This window comes from Oreochromis aureus, linkage group 18 (genome assembly GCF_013358895.1).
Source record: "Oreochromis aureus strain Israel breed Guangdong linkage group 18, ZZ_aureus, whole genome shotgun sequence".
Taxonomy (NCBI): Eukaryota; Metazoa; Chordata; class Actinopteri; order Cichliformes; family Cichlidae; genus Oreochromis; species Oreochromis aureus.
The window spans coordinates 36,125,388-36,144,538 of record NC_052959.1 but is presented as its reverse complement, the minus strand read 5'-3'; the positions used below and the strand labels follow the sequence as shown (position 1 = coordinate 36,144,538).

Sequence of the window (19,151 nt, the reverse complement as noted above, 5' to 3'; positions counted from 1 at the left end):
ACAGTTTGCATTCATCTCAGCTTTAATAGATTTATAGAATATAAACAAACATCTGTCCATCACCTCACACACAAATAAATAATCTGACCTTTGACCCGAACACTAAGCACTGTCCTTCAGACCTTTGGCACGCTACAGTTCCCATCAGCCCCTGCTCTGTGACCCCCACCCCCCATTTATAAAACAGTCCCGCACATGCATCGCTGTTACCAAAGTTACCACATCTTATAAAAGGGACTGCCCTCCCCATCCAGAAAAAAAACAAGCGAGATCATCCACATGGCGACCAATGAGGTCACAGAACATAGTCCCATTGTCCTCAGTGCTGATAGTCACATGATCATGGATGCCCCCAGGTGAGACGAGACTGCTCAGAAAACAGCAGCATCCTGTCAGCTGACCAATAATCGATCTGATGGTGTTTGTATTGATTAACTGACCTGTTTATTGATAAGGAATCAGTTCTTAAACGCTATGAAAAATGAACAGAGTTTGGTTGGAACTCCTTCTTGTGCAGCTCTTCCGCCTGCTCCAACAGGATGTCACCAGGTAACCACCGACCTCTGACATCAGGCAGGACACACGCACGCTCTGGTGGGACGTCATAGCGTGATGTCCAGCAGCTTCTTGTGCAGGTACTGCTTCACCTCCTCAATGCCATTCAGCTTCTCCAACTCGTGGTACGGCAGCTGAAGAGACAGGAAACAACACGTCACATGACCGTGATGGGAGGAGCTTACAGAACAAGCGTTAAACCCTATCACATTTACAAAAACAGACATTTTATCTCGGAGGAAGCCAGAAGTTTAAACCAACCAATCACAGAGCAGCTCAAACTATCTGGCCAATCAAGGTGGCTGCACACAAACGGGTTCCGGTTCCCTGGCCTATTTTGATGGTATTTGGCGGCAGTGGACGGGGCCAAATGAAAATCAGGATTTATGAAGTTTAATGGCATTAGCCAGCTAGATGAGTCCGCTCTGACTGAGGGATTGATGACGTCCAAACGTTCAGCTGGTCTGTCTCTTTGGACACGAGTGAAGACGAAACTAAACCGCAGTGAAGTTTGTGTGGTTACTGAAGCTGGACCGGTTGCTACGTGCTGGTTAGCTACAGAGCTATGGGTAACGCCCCGTCTAAACAAAACGATGACACAAAGGCCAAACTGCAACTTTATTTACATAAACTCATTCACAATGAATCCTTCAGTCATTTTTGTTTTAAACAAACAGCTGTTTCTAACGTTTGTCACTGCACTGCTTCAGTCGTCTGTAACACTTCTTCAAACGAGCAACAAGTTAAACAAACGTGAATTTTGACAAACATGGAAACAAAGTTCAGTCTTATAAAAAAGAAATCCAGAAACTTGTGAACAGAGATGGAAAATATATTATTTAGTTTAATACTGTTCAGTCTTATTGGCTGCAGTCAGTGAGCATGTTTTTGACTGCAGAGCTGCGGCCCGCTGCGGGGGAGCAGGACACACCTGAGCAGCATCCCCAATCACGCCTCGCCGGCTTAAAACAGAATAAACTGGGTCCTGTGGTTGATGTGTATAGGCTGTAGCTGAAACGCTGCAGCCGCGTGCAAGTCGACAGCTGCAATAAAGAAGCGTACTGAAAACGTGGGCGGGTCTGTCATGCATTGTTTACAGTGGTGCCCAAACGCAGGACTGGGGCACAGCAGACCCGCCCACATGTTTTCAGTACGCTTCTTTATTGCAGCGGTCGACTCACATGCGGCTGTTTCAGTGTGAGCAGATTCTTTATCAGGATTTCAGTTTGGGGAAGCCATGTGGGACTGTCATCAGGTAAAGTGAACAGAATCACAGCACACCGTGACTCTGTGTGGTGACGTATCCACACAGAATCACGGGTAAATGCAAACTCTACCAGCCTGATGGCAGGCAGCCGTTCTGTGCACAGTGTCAGAGACTTATCGAACGTTTGCAGATCATTTCTGATTTCCCACACAGCAGGAAGCTGTGACAAGATGCACCTTTATTAGTCCCACACGTGGGAAACTTTTTGGTCACAGCACAAAGTGGACTCCATATAATCAGACCGACGGCAGACCGATATCAGACCGACAGAACGATGGCAAATCGCTATCAGACTGACGGCAGATCGATATCAGAACGACATCAGATGGACGGCAGAGACCAATATCAGACTGACAGACCCACGGCAGAACTATGTCAGACCCACGGCAGACCGATATCAGACCCACGGCAGACCGATATCAGACCAAAACATCAGACCGACGGCTGGCTTCAGTGACGGCGTTGGTATGTTTGATCACATCATTCTGGAGCAAAACACTGCTGTGACAGAACTTTGTGTGTCCGGATAAAACAGGCACTGATACTTCAGCTCTGATCTGCTTCAATCAGCAGTTGAAAGATGCTAAATGTGACTAATTGAAATTACTGCAACACTAAGCAGAAAATAGCATTAATATCGTAAGGTGTTGCCTTTATCTTTTTTTCTCTGTACAATTTTTTCTTTAACGTCACTGTTTGCGGGATGGTAAAACGGACTCACCTGCAGGATGACATATCCCAGTAACCTCAGGTGGCGGTCTCTCATGGCACGGGAGCCCACCAGGACGTCAGAATTGTGGCAGTAGTGCCACTTATCATTGACGGACATGATGACCCTGCAGAGAGCACAGCAGGCCGGCGTTAGTGGCAGGCAGGCACTCCTGATTCTGCACAGGCTCGGGGTTTGACTTACCTCCGGATCTGCCTCTGGTCTGCGGGGAGGCCGTCAGGGTCTGGCTGCTCAGAGGGGTGGAGCGGTGGTGGCGACAGGGGCGGTCTGTCAGCCCCCTCGGCGTACGTCACTCCTTTGTAGAATCCCCCAAGCTCGTGGTCCGGCCTCTGGGCCCCTGTGCCACCCTCGTCTTCCAGGATCTTCCCAATGGAAAACTGGAACAGAGAGTCCGGGGCGCCGGCCCCTGCAGGCAGCTGGGTGGTGGGCGGGGCCAGCCCGTCCGAGGGCGGGCTGCTGAGGGTGGAGCTATCCTGACTCTCCAGCGAGTGCTCTTTGGCCAGGCTTGAGTAGTACTCCCCTGCCGGGACGTAGTACGGCCCGTAGTCCACCGTGCTGCCATTGGTCCCCGCCCGTGGGTGGCCCGGGTGGGGCGCGGCACCCGGCGTGCTGCGGATGTGGTGGGGCAGGAAGGCCCGCGGTTCCATTGCCCCGCCCATCCCCTCACCAACCTGACACGAGTGCTCCGTGCCCTCCTCCATCGCCACAAACGGAGAGAACTTCTGGAAGTCAGAGGTAACTGCAGCAACCGCTGCATCAGCAGGCTTAGACGCCACGACAACACAGGACGGAGGAACGACAGTCAGAGAAAGGCCGGCTCCTGTGCGGATGGGAAGAACCCGCCCGGAAATGTCCATCCACAACAGGAAGTCTGGAGAAAAGAGTAATCAGATTACAGGTAGCAACACAACAGTAACATGACAGTAACAGTAACTGTGAACATGTAGCTGACATCTCCGCCCCTCTGTGACCCAGCTCCGAACACACACATGCGTTTGACCTTTGAACCACGCGGGGCATACGCACGTGAAGGCTGCTTGTCCAACATGTAACTTTCTGTTTAAGCAAACAGGAAGTAGACCACAGCTGAAGGTCAGCGGTAGGGCTGCACGATTTTGCATAAAATGAGAATCAGGATTTTTTTGCTTAGAATTGAGATCACGATTCTCTCACGATTTTCTTTTCCAATATAAATATTTATTGCACTTATTAACTGCACATCAACTTCGTAACAGTTGAGACTGAACATAAAAACAATAAATAAACATAAAAACAATAAATGTCTCACATTTTGTGGTTGCCGCAAAATGTTGTACTGCTTGTAATTCCGTCTCCACCGTTGCTCGACACTGCATGTATAGAGCAGGTAGTGCAACAATAGAAAAATAGCTGCGGGACGGCACTGTGTAGCGTTTGTCTAGGCTGTTGATCATTTCCCTAAATCCCTTGTTTCACAGTGTTGATGGGAGCCATATCTTTAGCCAGGTGATAAGTGATAGCCTCCGTAATTTCTTTGTGCCTGCGGGACTTCGACGGCTATGGGGAAGCGCTGTATAAGGTTCCCGTTATTGATGTTTGGGTGGTTGACCGGGACGGATTTTCTCCTGTCACTTTCTTGGCCTTTACAGCTTCGTCATCTCTCATGTGCTCTCCGTTGTTGTTTCCCTGCCAGCTGGCTTCGGTATTACGTGGTATAAGGCTCCGCCCTTGTCATTTGTTGAGCAGGAAGAGTGAGCGCTTGTTTTCATGCAGATTATGTCTCGGATCAAAATGCGGTACAATCGTCATCTTTTTTTTCTTTTTTTTTTGTCATTTGGAATTGAGATCGCAATTTTCTAACGATTAATTGTGCAGCCCTAGTCAGCGGCGTCTAATGAAACGCTTTAACTTTTGCCAACAGCATCGGAAATACAGGAGGAGCTTCTCAGTTACTTTGAAAGGAAGCAGCTCTCTGATTGGCTGTTCAAGCAGAACACATGTGGGCGGAGCATGAGTGAAGCCATGCCGAACCGAACCAAACCAACCAGCCAAACGCTGCACGTCTTCAACAGGACTAAAACCCAAATCTGAGCGGCGAGACGATGGTCGCCATGTTTTACAGCTTGCTGATCTGAGCCACGCCCCCCCCAGAACACGCTGCATGCAGCGGAGCAGCTGTTTTAAAATCGTTAGAGCTCCAAATATCCAGGTGAGAGGTTGTGTGTGCAGGTGTGTCCTACCTGTGTAGTATCCCGGGGGGAGGACCTCATCCTGTTTGTAGTTCTGTTCTCCAACCAGCTGCCGCAGAGCCTCAGCCACCAGACCTTTATAACTGACAGAGAACAGACCAATCAGAGCTCAGCTGCTGTCTGGGGTTAATATTCTGGTCACTTTGGTGTTGAGCACACCTTTCGGTGCCTTCTAATTCTGATGAGTTTGAGCTGAACTGACCTCGGCCTGGTGAGGTGGACGCTAACCGACTCTGTTTACATTAACCAAGAGGGTCAGTGTTCAGGTGTGCAGTGTTACCTGTACTTGCGGTTGACCTCATCAGCGGTGAGGGCGTGGTCAAACATCAGAACCTTGTGTGCGTCCTGCAGTCGCGGCCCTGTGTAGTCGCGGTACTCCAGTTCGACAGCAGCGTCCAACAGAGACAAGTATCGCCTGACGATGAGAGCATAGGGGCTGTCTGCGGGGAAAGCAGCACACTGGTCACACTGGTTACACTGGTTATCCTGGTACTGGTAATCAGTCAATGGCTAGAACAGGATCAATATTATGAGTCACAAACCAGTCACAGTGGACGGTGTGACCAGTCGATAGGGAATCGACCAGTAGTCCAGGTCCTTGGACTCATTAGTCCACCTGCCTATTGGTTCTTGCACTCTCACTACGATCAGCTGATTTCAGTCGTTGTGACGGAGGAAAACGGTGGCACAGTCTCCAGGATGGATATGGACGCTAATTTTATTTTTACTGCACAAAAGGACCAGAGTGGGACGGCAAAGTGGAGACAGCTCCAGGACAGAAACAACTGCATCACGCTGCTAATGCAACTTCAGCTCTTTGCAGGCACCTGCACAGACAGCATGCTAATGCTAAGCTAGTCAGACAGCATGCTAACTCAGAGTGACGTTAAAGCTGAGTGTATGCAGACTCCAGCCCAGCAGCCAGAGCCTGAACTTCAGCAGTCAGGCTGCAGCCTTTACCTGTTCATCTTTCTACAGTAGAATCACCATGACGACCACTTTAAAGCCTCTTTTTGTGCGGGTGTCCTCAGTAGGATAGAGTTTGTGTTGTTTGTGTAGCCTCAGGTTTATGTTGTTAAATAAGGATGATGATGGTGTGTTTCACATCATTTTACAGAGAAACATCAAAGTAACGTAACGAGTAGGATAACGAACGCCTTTATCCTGGGAGTAACTAAGTAACGTACTGCATTACTTTAAGGAAAAGTGTAGTCTGAGTAATAACTTTTTAAATATTCCCATCCCGACCGGTCAGTCGGAAAGTCGGGTTCATGTTGGCCGTACTCACTGGTGACGTTGCTGATAAAGGCGGAGGAGAAGACCCGGTGGAGGACCAGGCCGGGGAAATGTCCGAGCTGGAACAGAGACATGAGGATGTTGACCGTGGCGAGCGGCGAGCTGAGCGCCTTCAGCTCCACCACCTCTTCCAGCCGGGAGAAGAACTGCTGCTCATTGGACGGACGGTAGCTCATCCGGCTGAACGGGAACACGAGCTTCTGGATCACCTGAGGTCAAACACAAACACACCTGCAGTCCTGTGCGCAGCTGTCAAGGTCACATGACCGCCAGACCGGCCTCACCTTACTGTCCAGGTATTCCGCCTTCTTCACCAGAAAGTCGGCGATGGTGTCGAGCAGGCGGGTTTCTCTCAGCCGATGGCGGGCGATGTATTTGGCGATCAGCGCCATCGTGTAGGGCGTGATGCTGTCCACCTTCTTTGGTAACTCCTCTGTTGGAGAGAAACAGGTCACTAGTTAAGGTGAGTCAGCAGAGACGGAGTCACCTGAACAGCTGAGACAGCAATGGCCGCGTGTTCGATGGCGAGGGATGAGGGTGAAGCGACCCACCTGCCAGGCTGCTGATGAACCTCTCCTGTCTGTTCTGGTAGAACAGGTGAGAGCTGAAGATCAGCTCCAGACTCTTGTTACTCGCCTCACGGGCACACGCCGCCAGCATCTCGTCCAGCAGCGCCATCTCCTGGTCTCGAACCCCGCTCACACTCGCCAGCGTGTGTTTGACCAGACGCAGGATCTTCCTGAGGACAGACGCACACATGCAGTTAACCGCTACTACCGACGCCAACATCACAAACCTCAGCACGGGTATAAGACACAACAACCCAGGTAATGCGCGTTCTCACCTGTTGGCGAGCAGCTGTTCAGGGTTAGGCGTGCCGTTGTTAGCGGCAGCGGCTTCCTGTGGTTGCATCGACCGCCATTTGAGCCTGTAGTAGGAGAGCAGCAGGAAAAGCGTCTGTGGGTGGCGCTCTCGCTCCAGGTTTTTCTCTAGGCCGGCGAGGCAGGCCTCAGTGAGTGGGTGCTGGCTGCCCGGGTGGAGCTTCATGCTGGAGCTGAACACCATCGACACGTCCTTCTGGTTGAACTGGTTCAGCCGGGTCTGAGACTCCGCCTCCAGCACCTGCACCACCTCAGAGTCGCTGGGCAGACCTGTGAGGGGTCAGATAAAGGTGAGTGGCGTAGCTGCGGGCGATAGCGGGCGTGCGTCTGAGCGTCACGCGGCGACTCACCGAGCGCAGCGACGGCGTACAGGCAGTTCACGATGCTGAAGTTGTCGAACTTGCCGCAGTCGCTGACGATGGCGTTGCAGAGCGTCCGGAAGTCCTGATGCTCCAGGATCTGTCGGCCGTCGACCTGCACTCCAGAGGCCTCGCCGTCGGTCTCACTGCCACTGGCGCGGGTGGGGGGTGTGGCCTGCAGCAGCTGTCCGATCTTCTGCAGGGCGACGGGGTAGTGGTTGTGGGAGATCTTGGCGGGGTTCTGGGTGACCCAGCGCAGCACCTCGTCGGGCCCCCGCGAGCGCTCGATCAGCCGCTTCATGGTGAAGAACGTGTCGTAGCTCATCTTCTCGTGGATGAAGTTCCATGTCTTCTTCTTGCTAGTTGCGGCGCCTCCTGCGGGCCCACCGCCCCCGTATGCATGGAAGGCGCCGTGGTGCTGGAAATGGGGGGGCAGTGGGGGCGGGGCCAGGTGGTGGGGCTGCGGGTGGGGGTGATAGTGGTGGTGGAAATGTGCTCCTCGGTGGGCGTCGGGGCGACCCTGGTACAGCGGGAAGGCAGGGGGAGGCGGGGCTGCATGGGGGTGAGGCACCTCGAGTACAGATAGTCCTGGCCTCCGCCCCTGTTTTACCCCGCCCCCTCCACCTCCCCCGCCCCCTCCTCCCCCTGCGGTGCCGTACAGGCGGGCGGTATACATGACGACAGACTGAGCAGCAGGGCGGGGGAGGCAGGGAGGGAGGTGGCGAGCTCGGCTCAGGAGGCGCCACCCAGTGGACGAACGCAGCATAGTCCAACAGCCAGACCACCTGCAGACATCGGCGCAGCGCACCTGCAGAGACACACAGGTACAAATAAGCAGCAGGTCACGCCTGATGGGCAGAGCAAATTCTGACAGAGATCCTAAAAATGCACATTCTGTCCTGACAAGGCCCCGCCCCCTCCCCACATCAGGCAGGTCCTAAAGTTGCATCATAGGTGAAGCTGCATAAACAAAAAAAAAAAAAAAAAGAGTCTCTTCCTGTCTGACAACTGATCTAAGCCCCGCCCCACTGCGCCATGTATACCCCTAAACCTGGTTACATCAACATCTGACAAGCGCATCTCATCAGACACGCACGCACACACACCTGAGAAGCAGGATTTCTGGCTGAGCAAAGCGAGGTGTTCACTGCCCGTCAGTTCTGCGGTCAGATGGGGGCAGTGTGCGAAGTCTCAGCTTCAGCCGCTCTGCTCGTGCTGTTGTTGAGTTCTAACACCCAAAGAGCTGAAGTGAACCCGAGTGTTAAAAACAATAACTTTAATTTTTGATCTCCCATTCCACGCCATCGTTCCCTGTTCTCTTCCAGCCCACATTCGCTAGTCGCACATGTCCATCTGCTTCCAGTGTGTTAAAGCCAATAAACTGCCCAGCTCTTGTCGGGAGACCCAGGGTTACCGGTGCGTGTGTGAGTATGAGGTGGCACACCTGTGATGTGAGTGTCAACGTGCACAAACCGCCCATTTCAAACCATGTTTGGAGTCTTTCAGAACTAGGCTGAGGAAATGGTGAGCTTGTAGTTACTGACTATCACCACCAGGTGGCATCTTCTCACTCCCTCTCTCTCTCACACGCACGCACACACACACACACACACACACACACACACACACACAGAGGAACACAGAACCATTTAGTATATTGTATGTTTGTTGGCATGGAGACCTGACGTGAAAATCGTGTTACTGTCCTACAGTAGAACTCACCTGTCGAGGTAACGTCTGGACAGGTGAGTCACCACTAGGTGCTCTCATCACACCCACACAGAGACCCTGAACCTGCCCAGCAGGGGCACCTGGTGAACCCTCCCCTGATCACCTGACAGTCAATGAGCTGCTCGCAGACCACGCCCCCCAGCTGTCCTCCTCCTGTCACCTGAAGTCACTTGCTAACATTAGGACTTAACATCCCGCATTGCCCATTAACCCCAAATCTGCTAAAGTGCCCATGGGGTCACAGCAACGTCATAAAAATATGATGTCATGCTTTAAACAGCCTTCAGGGATGGAAAGTAGGCTCCTCGGGCTGTGCGCCAGCAAGCTGCCGGACAGCTGGCAAAGCTAGCCGGCTGACCCCACTAAAAGCCGGAGCTAGCGGCGGATAGCATCAGTTCATCAAACCTGCAGGAGCAACTACGCTAATTGCTGCTGCTTGCTAATCCGGGGAGAGCAGGCTAGCTATAAACTAAACTAAGCTAAGCTAAGCTAAGCTAAGCTAAGATACTGTAGCTTCCGTCTGCAGGGCTCTTAGCATGCTACTCTCTACTAGCCGCTGTTAGCCCGCCGGGAAGCGGGGGACTCGCCGGGTTGTACGCAGGTCACGGCGCGCGCTCCCCAACCGATGGACGCGTGACAGTGCGGGAGAGTTTACCTCATCGCTCAGAAAGGCCGCAGCTCTGCTCCTGAAGGTCCTGAGGCCGCAGAGAGTGCGGGATCAGCGGGGAGACAGTCCGCGGTCAGCCGCTCCGATCCTCCGCACAGCCCGGGGACGCCATCCTGCTCTACCCGGCATGCACCTGGAGGAGAGACCGACAGCGCCCCCGGCGGCTGGAGCCGGGAGCGGCTCTGTGTGATTTTATTGTTTTTAAATATATTCATGTTGTAACCGCATCAGCTGAAGACTTTTACTGCATGTTAATAATCTATTAATAGGGCGTAGTCCGTGTGCCCAATAATAAGCGACCTTTAAAAGTGATCCCCCTTGTGTAGGTGGATCACTCAGAGGTCAGCGCTTCTGCTGGCCTGGATTCATGTGTTTGAGTTCGATGTCTTGTGATTTGCAGCCCTGAGCAGAAATGTGAGCATGAAGGGAGCAGCAGTTTATGATTAATGTTCAGTCACACTGGAAAGTTTGAAATAAAAGAGTTTCTGATTAGGAATCTGACACTAACTCATCAGCATGTTTAAGAGGGTTTGACCCATGTGTGAGTGTCTGGGTGTGTTGTGTCACAGTTTGTTTAACTAGGAGCTGTTTCATGATCTCTTTGTTTGTTTTTATGACATAAAATTATATTTGCGCACAGAAAAATGCAGAAAATATTTAATCCTGCACAGCTGCTGTGGAGATCCTACTCTATGCTTCTTCTAAAAGGTTGTTTGCGGCTCCTTAGCGGCCGGCAGCGGGCGCCAGAGGGTGGAGTCAGCAACAAGGCAGCAGACGAAGAAGAGCTGCAGGTAAACATGTCGGCGCACTGCTGTCACGGAGCAGCTCGGGTGAACTTGAAACGCGTTTAGTTCGGCTCGGATCAGCGTGAAAGAGCCGGAGGATGGCTCACCGCTACCTGCGGCTGTCGGCGGGCTGCCGCGGCCTTTTCCGCCTGCTGCCGCCCTCCGGAGCTCCGGCCAGGCTGGTAGGTGCACGATGGGGCTAACATGCTAAGAGGCTAATCCCGCAGTCCCGAGCCCAGAGCCGGCAGGAGGCCGAACTCTGGGACGAGGCTGCGCGGAGGCCGCGGGACCCTCAGTGGCAGCTGGCTGCAAGTTTACGATAAACAAACAGGAAGTGCACTGATACCAGCTATAGACAGGTGTACACAGGTACATGGTACACCTGCGTTAAAGTGGCGGTTCACTTCTTATCTCTTTGTCTCCATGGTAACTGATGCTGGAGAAGTTAGAGGGTATGATATCAGCACCCTCTGACCAATCGGATCAACGGGGAATAGTCCTGGATCCCTCGGATCTTTGTAAGCGGACAGTAGTCGAGGCAGAACACCTGCACAGGTACAACCGCCTGAGACTTCTTCGGAGAAAACGCTTATGGCAACTCAGACTCACACGACTAACCAATCAGGTGACTGTGTGAATATTCGCATAACAATGTAAGCGGTGGCTACGAACACCCCGAGCTGAGGAGTATCAGTTGCCTCCAAAGAGCTTTGAGAAGAGGAGCAACGGGCTCCATCACAGTCACCATGGTTACTACACCTGTGGTGTCTCAGGAGACCTGATTACGATGGCGTTCATTAGGTGTTGGCTTTAACTTCCTGTGTTGTGTAGAGGCAGCTAATGGAGCTGCTGGGCGCTGAGATTTATCGCTACAGAAGCTGCTGTTTACGGAGACGTACCTGGGAACAGCAGCCTGAAGCCGGATGAGTGTTTTTAATGTGTTTCAAAGCAATGTTCTCTGAACAGTCATTAAAATCAGCTGACAGGAAGTCTCCTATTCCTCCATGCAAAGCTCGGTGTAGTCAAAGATCCTGCCCGCTGTGAGGTCATCACACAGCAAACAAGCAGCGAGAAATGTTTGTCAGGTTAGCCAACAGAATGTATTAACATCCTGGAGTGCACCAAAGAGACAAAGGTGAACTCAGGTGTGTCAGTTTGAGGCTGTTTTACCTGAAACTGGTGAAACATGACGCAGGTTAGACCACTGTGCCGCCACATACAGACGAGAAGGGGTTGCGAACTTCCTGTCAAACATTAGGCACACTGTGATCGAACCATGATATCAGCGCCTTCAGCACTATGTAGTCTGATCTGGTGACCTGTCTGTTCACTCAGGTAACATCTTCAACCACAGCACAGGTGCAGAGTGGGCGGGGCCTGCTGAGTGACCTGCTGGGAGCCTACAGGAGGCTGAGCTCTAAACCTCCAAAAGGTACTGGCTAATCAAATTTAGACCCGCCCTCGTGTGGCCTTCCTGTTCTATGGGGGTGTTGTAACCACTGAGCTGTTTCTATAGCGCCCCCTGCTGAGTTTAACAGGAAGTGGAATGGCTCTGGTAGATCAGCTGTGATGCCCTCATCTGTGTGTGATGTCACTTCCTGTACAATCTGTTTTCTTTCTTCAGGTTTTGAGAAATATTTTCCAGACAGTCAGAAAACGCAGAAACACTCCGAAGCTGAAGCTGCAGCCAAAGGTAGAAACCTGACATCTGCTGCTCTCTGCTGACCTCTACTGACCTCTACTGACCTCTCCTGCTCTCTACTGACCTCTCCTGCTCTCTACTGACCTCTCCTGCTCTCTACTGACCTCTACTGACCTCTCCTGCTCTCTACTGAAATCTACTGAAATCTACTGACCTCTACCAGAGATTAATAATAACTGCAGAGAGGTGTATAAACACATAGTGAGTGAAGAATAAACACCCAATGCATCCTGGATATCCCCCAGCAGCCTAAGGGAGGATTCAGGGTCACCTGATCCAGCCCTATATGCTTTAGCAAAAAGGAAAGTTTGAATCTTAAAAGTAGAGCTTGTGTCTGTCTCCTGAATGTCTGACCTCTGTTCTTGTTCACCCGACGCTCCGTCAGGTGGATGTGTTGATGTTTGTTGCTGTTTGAGTCCCAGATAATTTTTTGTTGTCAGAATCCAAACCCGCTAACTCACAGAGAGCATCGGGGAGGTCAACAGGAGGAGGGGGAGGAGCAGGTGGCAGCGGCGGCGGGGGAAAGCGAGGAGGTCGTAAGGATGAGTCGCACTGGTACAGCCGTCTGCAGAAGGTCATTCTCTCCTCCTGTGACCTCTTACCTGTCCAGGTGTAGGTGAGCTCTGGTCTCAGCTGCTGTCTGTTTCAGGGGGAGGTGCCCTGGGACGATAAGGAGTTCCGGATGTACTTCCTGAGCGGGGTGGCGTTCTGGACCACCGTCACTTACTACTTCTTCCTGAGGGACGGAGGACGCGAGGTCACTTGGAAAGACTTTGTCAACAACTACCTGTCCAAAGGCGTGGTGAGGACGGCCGCTGGGCCTCTTAGTTCAGGATGATGTCGTCAGACGGTCTGAAAGTAAAGTGAGCGTGACTCTGCGGCAGGTGAAAAACAGCCATGTTTTGAATAGTCGCACTTTCCCGTCGCCACGCCGGTGTGTTTCTTTATGTTATCCTGCATGAACTCTGTCACACAGACATGAAAAACCAATCAGGTTAAAGCTGGTTACAGTGGTTCTTCAAACCAAGTTTAAAAAGTTTGGACCTGATGATGTAAAAACAGGAAGCTGACCACTGCTGTGCGTCTCCGTCAGGTGGATCGGTTGGAGGTGGTGAACAAGCGCTACGTGAAGGTGGTTTTCTCTGCAGGGAAAACACCGGTGGACGGGGTGAGTGTGTTTCTGTCGGCAGAGCAGGGTTCTAGGCGCCACACTCGGTTCTGAGCGGGTTCTCGTGTGTGTCTCGCAGCAGTACGTCTGGTTCAACATCGGCAGCGTGGACACGTTCGAGAGGAACCTGGAGACGGCGCAGTACGAGCTCGGCATCGAGGGCGAGAACAGGCTGCCCGTGGTCTACTCCACCGAGAGCGACGGGTACGAGCGCGACCTCCGGCCTCAGCTCCAACCCAGGCCTACGCCTCTAACCATGCCTGTCTCCCTCTTCTAGCACGTTCCTACTGAGCATGCTCCCCACCGTGCTCATCATCGGCTTCCTACTCTTCATGCTGCGGCGAGGCCCGGCGGGGGCGGGACGTCCTGGCCGGGGGATGGGCGGGCTGTTCAGCGTCAGCGAGACGACGGCGAAGATTCTGAAAGACGAAATCGACGTGAAGTTCAAAGACGTGGCGGGCTGCGAGGAAGCCAAGCTGGAGATCATGGAGTTCGTGAACTTCCTGAAGAACCCCAAACAGTACCAGGACCTCGGCGCCAAGATCCCCAAGGTGAGAGTTGAAGGGGGTGGGGCTATGACACAGGTCAGAGGGTCAGTGCCGCCATTCAGCCGAAGATAAAACTGTGAGGTGTGGGTGGGGCTTGGGTGGGGCCTGTAGGGTCGCCACTGATGGCGTTTATTTTGATGTCTGTGAGCAGGGCGCCATCTTGACCGGTCCTCCCGGCACCGGAAAAACGCTTCTCGCCAAAGCAACGGCGGGCGAGGCAAATGTGCCCTTCATCACCGTCAACGGCTCCGAGTTCCTGGAGATGTTTGTGGGTGTCGGCCCTGCCAGGGTGAGTGTGTTTTACTAACTGTGGTTACCTTACTTCCTGTTTGCCAGAGCGCACTCGCCAACGTGCTGTAAATCATGTGGGTCTGTTGGGGGAGGAGTCTGGCTTTGGTGCTGATGTCATTTCTTTCCCAGGTGAGAGATCTTTTCGTCATGGCGAGGAAGAACGCCCCCTGCATCCTCTTCATTGACGAGATCGACGCTGTGGGGCGCAAAAGGGGGCGGGGCAACTTTGGCGGTCAGAGCGAGCAGGAGAACACGCTGAACCAGCTGCTGGTAGAGATGGACGGTGGGTGGAGCTAAACTCAGCTTTGTAATGATGAAGACATGGCGATCACTCACTCCTTTCTGCGCCACAGGCTTCAACACCGCCACCAACGTGGTGGTCCTCGCGGGAACCAACAGACCTGACATCCTGGACCCGGCGCTGATGAGACCCGGCCGCTTTGACAGACAGATCTACATCGGTGAGTCAGAGCACCAGGCGAGCCGTGTATGTCTTCCGTATGAGCTCGTGTGAGGTCACAATCAGGTGATATCCTTCTCCTCTAAGGCCCTCCTGACATCAAAGGTCGGTCGTCCATCTTTAAAGTCCACCTGCGGCCCCTGAAGCTTGAGCCTGACATGGACAAAGACTCTCTGGCCAGGAAGATGGCCGCTCTCACACCTGGATTCTCAGGTAAGCGCTGCTGAATGACGTTTCAGGCTTTGTGCACCTGCTTGGTCCCAGACACACCTTTGTCCTCCCTGCTCTCCTCCAATCAGGTGCCGACATCGCCAATGTTTGTAACGAGGCGGCTCTGATCGCCGCTCGCCACCTTTCAGATGCTATCAGCCAGAAGCACTTCGAGCAGGCCATCGAGAGGGTCATCGGAGGTGAGTGCGAGAGTTCGAATGTTGGAGCGCGGCGTTGGCTGCAGGATGATTTCATCAAGCGTCTCTTCCTGTCTGAAGGCCTGGAGAAAAAGACTCAGGTCCTGCAGCCGGAGGAGAAGAAGACGGTGGCGTATCATGAGGCCGGGCACGCCGTAGCCGGATGGTTCCTGGAGCATGCCGATCCGCTGCTGAAGGTGACTCGATCGCCACGGTGCTGTGAATCTGAATGGGGTCTGGTGCAGACACATCAGTTTGTGTTGTGACCTGCACAGGTGTCCATCATCCCCAGAGGGAAGGGTCTGGGCTACGCACAGTACCTCCCCAAAGAGCAGTACCTGTACACAAAGGAGCAGCTGCTGGACCGCATGTGCATGACTCTGGGGGGCCGAGTCTCGGAGGAGATCTTCTTCGGCCGGATCACCACGGGCGCTCAGGACGACCTGCGAAAGGTGACGCAAAGCGCATACGCCCAGGTGAGCCGTCCATACAGGCGTTTTCTCTCTGCACACCGCCGACGCCGTCATCGGAGTGATTAGTAACGTTCTTCTTCATCAGCTGTTTATTTTGAGTGGCTTCTCTGTTTGGGGCTTTCATGTTAAAAGCACAGCAGCAGAGAGCTCTGATCCCCATCAGCTCCAGAAGTCTTTTTAAGGCTCTGTGTAGTTTGGGCTCAGTGCACCAATCAGAGCGAGCCTCTCAGGTTTAACTTTAGAAACACCTGAGAAAGAGTCGCCAGCGTTTTGATCCACAGTCTAACCATAAGCCAGAGTCTTGAAGCTCAATCATCTGTTCATCTGGATGTTTCATCATCAACAAGTGACTTCTTCAGTCTCAGCTGACTGCAGGTTTCAGCCTTATAAACAGAACATCTGCACAACGACTGACACCAGCACCACTGATGGAACAATGGGCATTTACATGAACTGTGACTCGAAGAGGGGGCCTAATCTTTCACCATCCTACAACGCTGTGATTGCAGCCATTCCCCAACTCTCTGTGAATGGTACTCATGGACATTGATCAGTGGTCGTGACAGTTTGCATATTAATGATCATAAACTGACCTGACAACCCATTGGTCGTCAGGTGTCAGTCGTTATGCAGATGTCCAATAAGACTGAAACCTGCAGTCAGCTGAGACTGAAGGAGTCACCCGATGATGATGAAACGTCCAGATGAACAGAATCAACCTTTTGGGATTATTTCCAGAGGCTCAACAGCTTCAGGCTTCAGGTATCACACCTGCCTCAGGTGTGATACCTGAGAGGTGTTGCAGGTGTTAGCCTTCACTGTAAGTCTCAGGATGACGTTAGACTGATTTGAAGAACGAGAACCTTTAAAGCCGAGTTCGGGGAGACATGAACCTCAAAGCTTTGGCTCTTTGATGAGCTCCAGTCGTGTTTTTGTTTGTGCAGGTTTTGGAAATGAAGTTGTCCCCGTCTGTCCGTGGTGTCGGTTCCTGTGGGGGTTCTGCTCGGTCTGACCTCCTCCTGCTCTTGTGTTCTCCTGCAGATCGTTCAGTTTGGGATGAACCCGAAGGTAGGCCAGGTGTCCTTCGACCTGCCGCGCCAGGGCGAGATGGTTCTGGAGAAGCCGTACAGCGAGGCCACGGCCCGCCTCATTGATACCGAGGTCAGAACCCTGATCAGCGAAGCGTACCAGAGAACCCAGCAGCTCCTCAACGACAAGAAGGCCGAGGTAGAGAAGGTAGGCTCAGAACAACAAGCCCCTCAGAAAGCCACTGAGTCACGAGTCAGGTCTCCAGAACATTCCGTGTACCTTCAGGCTCTGGGCGGTTCTGGTTCAGTTCTGCGGAGCAGGGTCCTGCATGTTTCTGCCCGTGATCATTCTGTGCTCACCTGTCCTCTGTGGCATTGGCAGGTGGCGCAGCGGCTACTGGAGAAGGAGGTTCTGGATAAGAACGACATGGTGGAGCTGCTCGGCAAACGGCCCTTCGCAGAGAAGTCGACTTACGAGGAGTTTGTGGAAGGAACCGGCGGCGAGGACGAGGACACGACGCTGCCCGAGGGTCTGAAGGACTGGAACCAGGAGAGGAGGCCGGAGCGGGAGGAGAGCCCGGACGAGCAGGTGGCCCGGCAGATCTCTGGAGGAATGCCCTTCTAGAAGCTCCTCCAGGTTCTGTCCTGCTGCCGGAGAGCCTTCTGAAGTCTCCTGATGAACTTCGGCAGGGCCAGGGTGGAACCTGAAGACCTAAAGAACGTTTCCTGTGTAGAACATCACGTATTTATTGATCCGAGACTATCGACGGCGTTCTGCTCCATCCAAGGAATCACTCATCATCACCATGGTAACATGCTGCTGGAGGCTGCTCAGAGATCAGATATTGATTAGTTGATCGTTGTTGCTAGCATGCTGTTTCATAATGTGTGTAAATGTGTTTGACATGTTTAAATAAAGTCAGAGAAACTGATCGATCACCAATCAATGCTCTGTTTGATCAATAACACACATTTCCTGTAAACACACACACACACAGAGGAAGTAAACGAGACTGAACTGTGTGTGTGCACAGATCTGTTCAATAACAGGCTAATCTGTATAGATGTAAGATAATCAATAATGATTATTGATCAAGGAGAAAAACAATGAGTGTTCTCTACGTATGGTTTCTCTAATAGTCTGATTTTTTGATCTGCCTGGACGTCTTTCCACAATAGTCACGTGGGGAGAGTTCATGATTAACGGCGTGAGGGCCACAGGGCGGTAATGGTTCAGGCTGGTGACGGAGACTTCTTCAGGGCTGGGACGATTGTGGCTGATTGTAGACAGGATGGAGGGCTGCCTGATCTGGTGAAGATGAGGGTAAGCTGGTGGGCACACGCTCTCAGCACCGTGCCAGGTACTCCATCTGGACCGGCCGCCTTCACTGCTAGGAACACCTGTCTGACATCGTCCTCCGTGACAGGGAGGAACCAGGTGAGGATGAGGATGGGACCAGTGTTCTCTCCCCTGGTGGGACGTGCTGATAGAATATGGGAGTACAGTCTTCATGTCGGCCTAGGTAAATGGTAAATGGCCTGTATTTGTATAGCGCTTTACTAGTCCCCTCTAAACATGAGATTTGGTATGTCCTGGACTGGAGAGCAAAGCTACACACTTCAGGCTCAAAATTACTTGCCGAGTGGAAAAGAGCTTTCATGGTCACACGGCGAGTGGATGATGCTGACTATGAGGTGGTGCGGACAGGATGTCTTTAACAAAGTAACAATGTGATCAAAGCTTTGGAAACATTTGGTTCTACCATCAAAGAAACGCGACATTTAAAGGATGGCTGCCTTATGCCACTGTGGCCAGTCGACTAGTGTCCCACTAATTAAAACTCTTTGATTGTTGTGTGCTAAAGGTAATAAAGTCCCAGCGACCTGCCCTGTGGCCTTTACATCATAGTGCCTTTGGTGAGATTCGTGACTCATACCAAAGAACTTCAGAGAGATGCCCACATTTGCTTCTGTCTCTGGGACCAAATGTGTTTGTGTGGTGGTAGGTAACCAAGCTCTGAGCTGTTTCACAGCTGTTGAGACGATGTGTTTAGAGCCGACCTGGTTTTTCACCCACTGAGTCTGGTTTGTACGAAGCACAGCGCATCCTACCGCCTACTGGTGTTGGCCAGAGGGGCCGATGGCGCGATATGGCAGCCTCGCCTCTGTCAGTCTGCCCCAGGGCAGCTGTGGCTACAACAGTAGCTTGCCTCCACCAGTGTGTGAATGTGAGAGTGAATGAATAATGGCATTGTAAAGCGCTTTGGGTGCCTTGAAAAGCGCTGTATGAAATCCAATCCATTATTATCCTGCCTTTTTATTACACAGTGTGTTCAACTTCCATTTAACATTACTGCTTTTATTCAACGTATCCCTATCCTTACATCAGACTGTAAAGCCCCGAGGGTTTTTGGCTCAGACTCCAGTGTGGTGATATTTTCATTGGCTGTCTTCTTCTTAAAGGAAGCAAAGGAACTGATCCTCCCTCTCAAATACGCTTTCATAGCATCCCACCAGACAGCCAATGTAGTGTCATCTCAACTATTTGGCTCCTTAAACAATTAGATGTCATCCC

At 52.2% G+C, this 19,151-nt stretch overlaps 2 protein-coding genes across 5 annotated transcripts; one reads left to right on the top strand and one right to left on the bottom strand.

Annotated features, from left to right (window-relative positions):
- Positions 1–4: 4 nt before the first annotated feature.
- On the bottom strand, positions 5–10,049 carry fastk (Fas-activated serine/threonine kinase). 2 transcript variants are annotated; one of them, XM_031740063.2, is made up of 11 exons: positions 9,703–10,049; positions 7,308–8,124; positions 6,921–7,227; positions 6,628–6,815; positions 6,361–6,509; positions 6,069–6,285; positions 5,061–5,220; positions 4,772–4,863; positions 2,736–3,423; positions 2,544–2,658; positions 5–689 (listed from the first exon to the last, which is right to left on the bottom strand). In XM_031740063.2, exons 2-11 carry the CDS (start codon positions 8,080–8,082, stop codon positions 603–605), a joined length of 2,778 nt encoding a protein of 925 aa, XP_031595923.2. In that variant the 5' UTR covers positions 8,083–8,124; positions 9,703–10,049; the 3' UTR covers positions 5–602. The 2 variants fall into 2 exon arrangements, with proteins under 2 accessions (XP_031595923.2, XP_039458269.1); XM_039602335.1 differs by lacking the exon at positions 9,703–10,049 and adding an exon at positions 9,039–9,225.
- Positions 10,050–10,391: 342 nt separating this feature from the next.
- afg3l2 (AFG3-like AAA ATPase 2) lies at positions 10,392–17,523 on the top strand. 3 transcript variants are annotated; one of them, XM_039602337.1, is made up of 17 exons: positions 10,392–10,505; positions 11,835–11,931; positions 12,124–12,192; positions 12,642–12,775; positions 12,851–13,003; positions 13,295–13,369; positions 13,452–13,573; positions 13,647–13,920; positions 14,069–14,206; positions 14,338–14,491; positions 14,562–14,669; positions 14,756–14,881; positions 14,968–15,078; positions 15,157–15,272; positions 15,351–15,551; positions 16,590–16,784; positions 16,959–17,523. In XM_039602337.1, the coding sequence occupies exons 1-17, from the start codon at positions 10,407–10,409 to the stop codon at positions 17,199–17,201; spliced, it is 2,415 nt and encodes an 804-aa protein (XP_039458271.1). In that variant the 5' UTR covers positions 10,392–10,406; the 3' UTR covers positions 17,202–17,523. The 3 variants fall into 3 exon arrangements, with proteins under 3 accessions (XP_039458271.1, XP_039458270.1, XP_031595926.1); XM_039602336.1 differs by having other exon boundaries at positions 13,449–13,573; XM_031740066.2 differs by having other exon boundaries at positions 10,461–10,681; positions 13,449–13,573.
- Positions 17,524–19,151: the final 1,628 nt, after the last annotated feature.

Bases quoted from the DNA above. Each gene is read 5' to 3' on its own strand.
- fastk (XM_039602335.1), bottom strand. From the start codon at position 9,086: ATGAGAGCACCTAGTGGTGACTCACCTGTCCAGACGTTACCTCGACAG. The intron at 8,125-9,038 runs GTGAGTTCTACT...GTGTCTCTGCAG, and splicing joins TCCAGACGTTACCTCGACAG to GTGCGCTGCGCCGATGTCTG. The intron at 5,221-6,068 runs GTGAGTACGGCC...CTTTCCCCGCAG, and splicing joins CTTTATCAGCAACGTCACCA to ACAGCCCCTATGCTCTCATC.
- afg3l2 (XM_039602336.1), top strand. From the start codon at position 10,407: ATGCTTCTTCTAAAAGGTTGTTTGCGGCTCCTTAGCGGCCGGCAGCGG. The intron at 14,670-14,755 runs GTGAGTCAGAGC...TTCTCCTCTAAG, and splicing joins TGACAGACAGATCTACATCG to GCCCTCCTGACATCAAAGGT. The intron at 14,882-14,967 runs GTAAGCGCTGCT...TCCTCCAATCAG, and splicing joins TCTCACACCTGGATTCTCAG to GTGCCGACATCGCCAATGTT.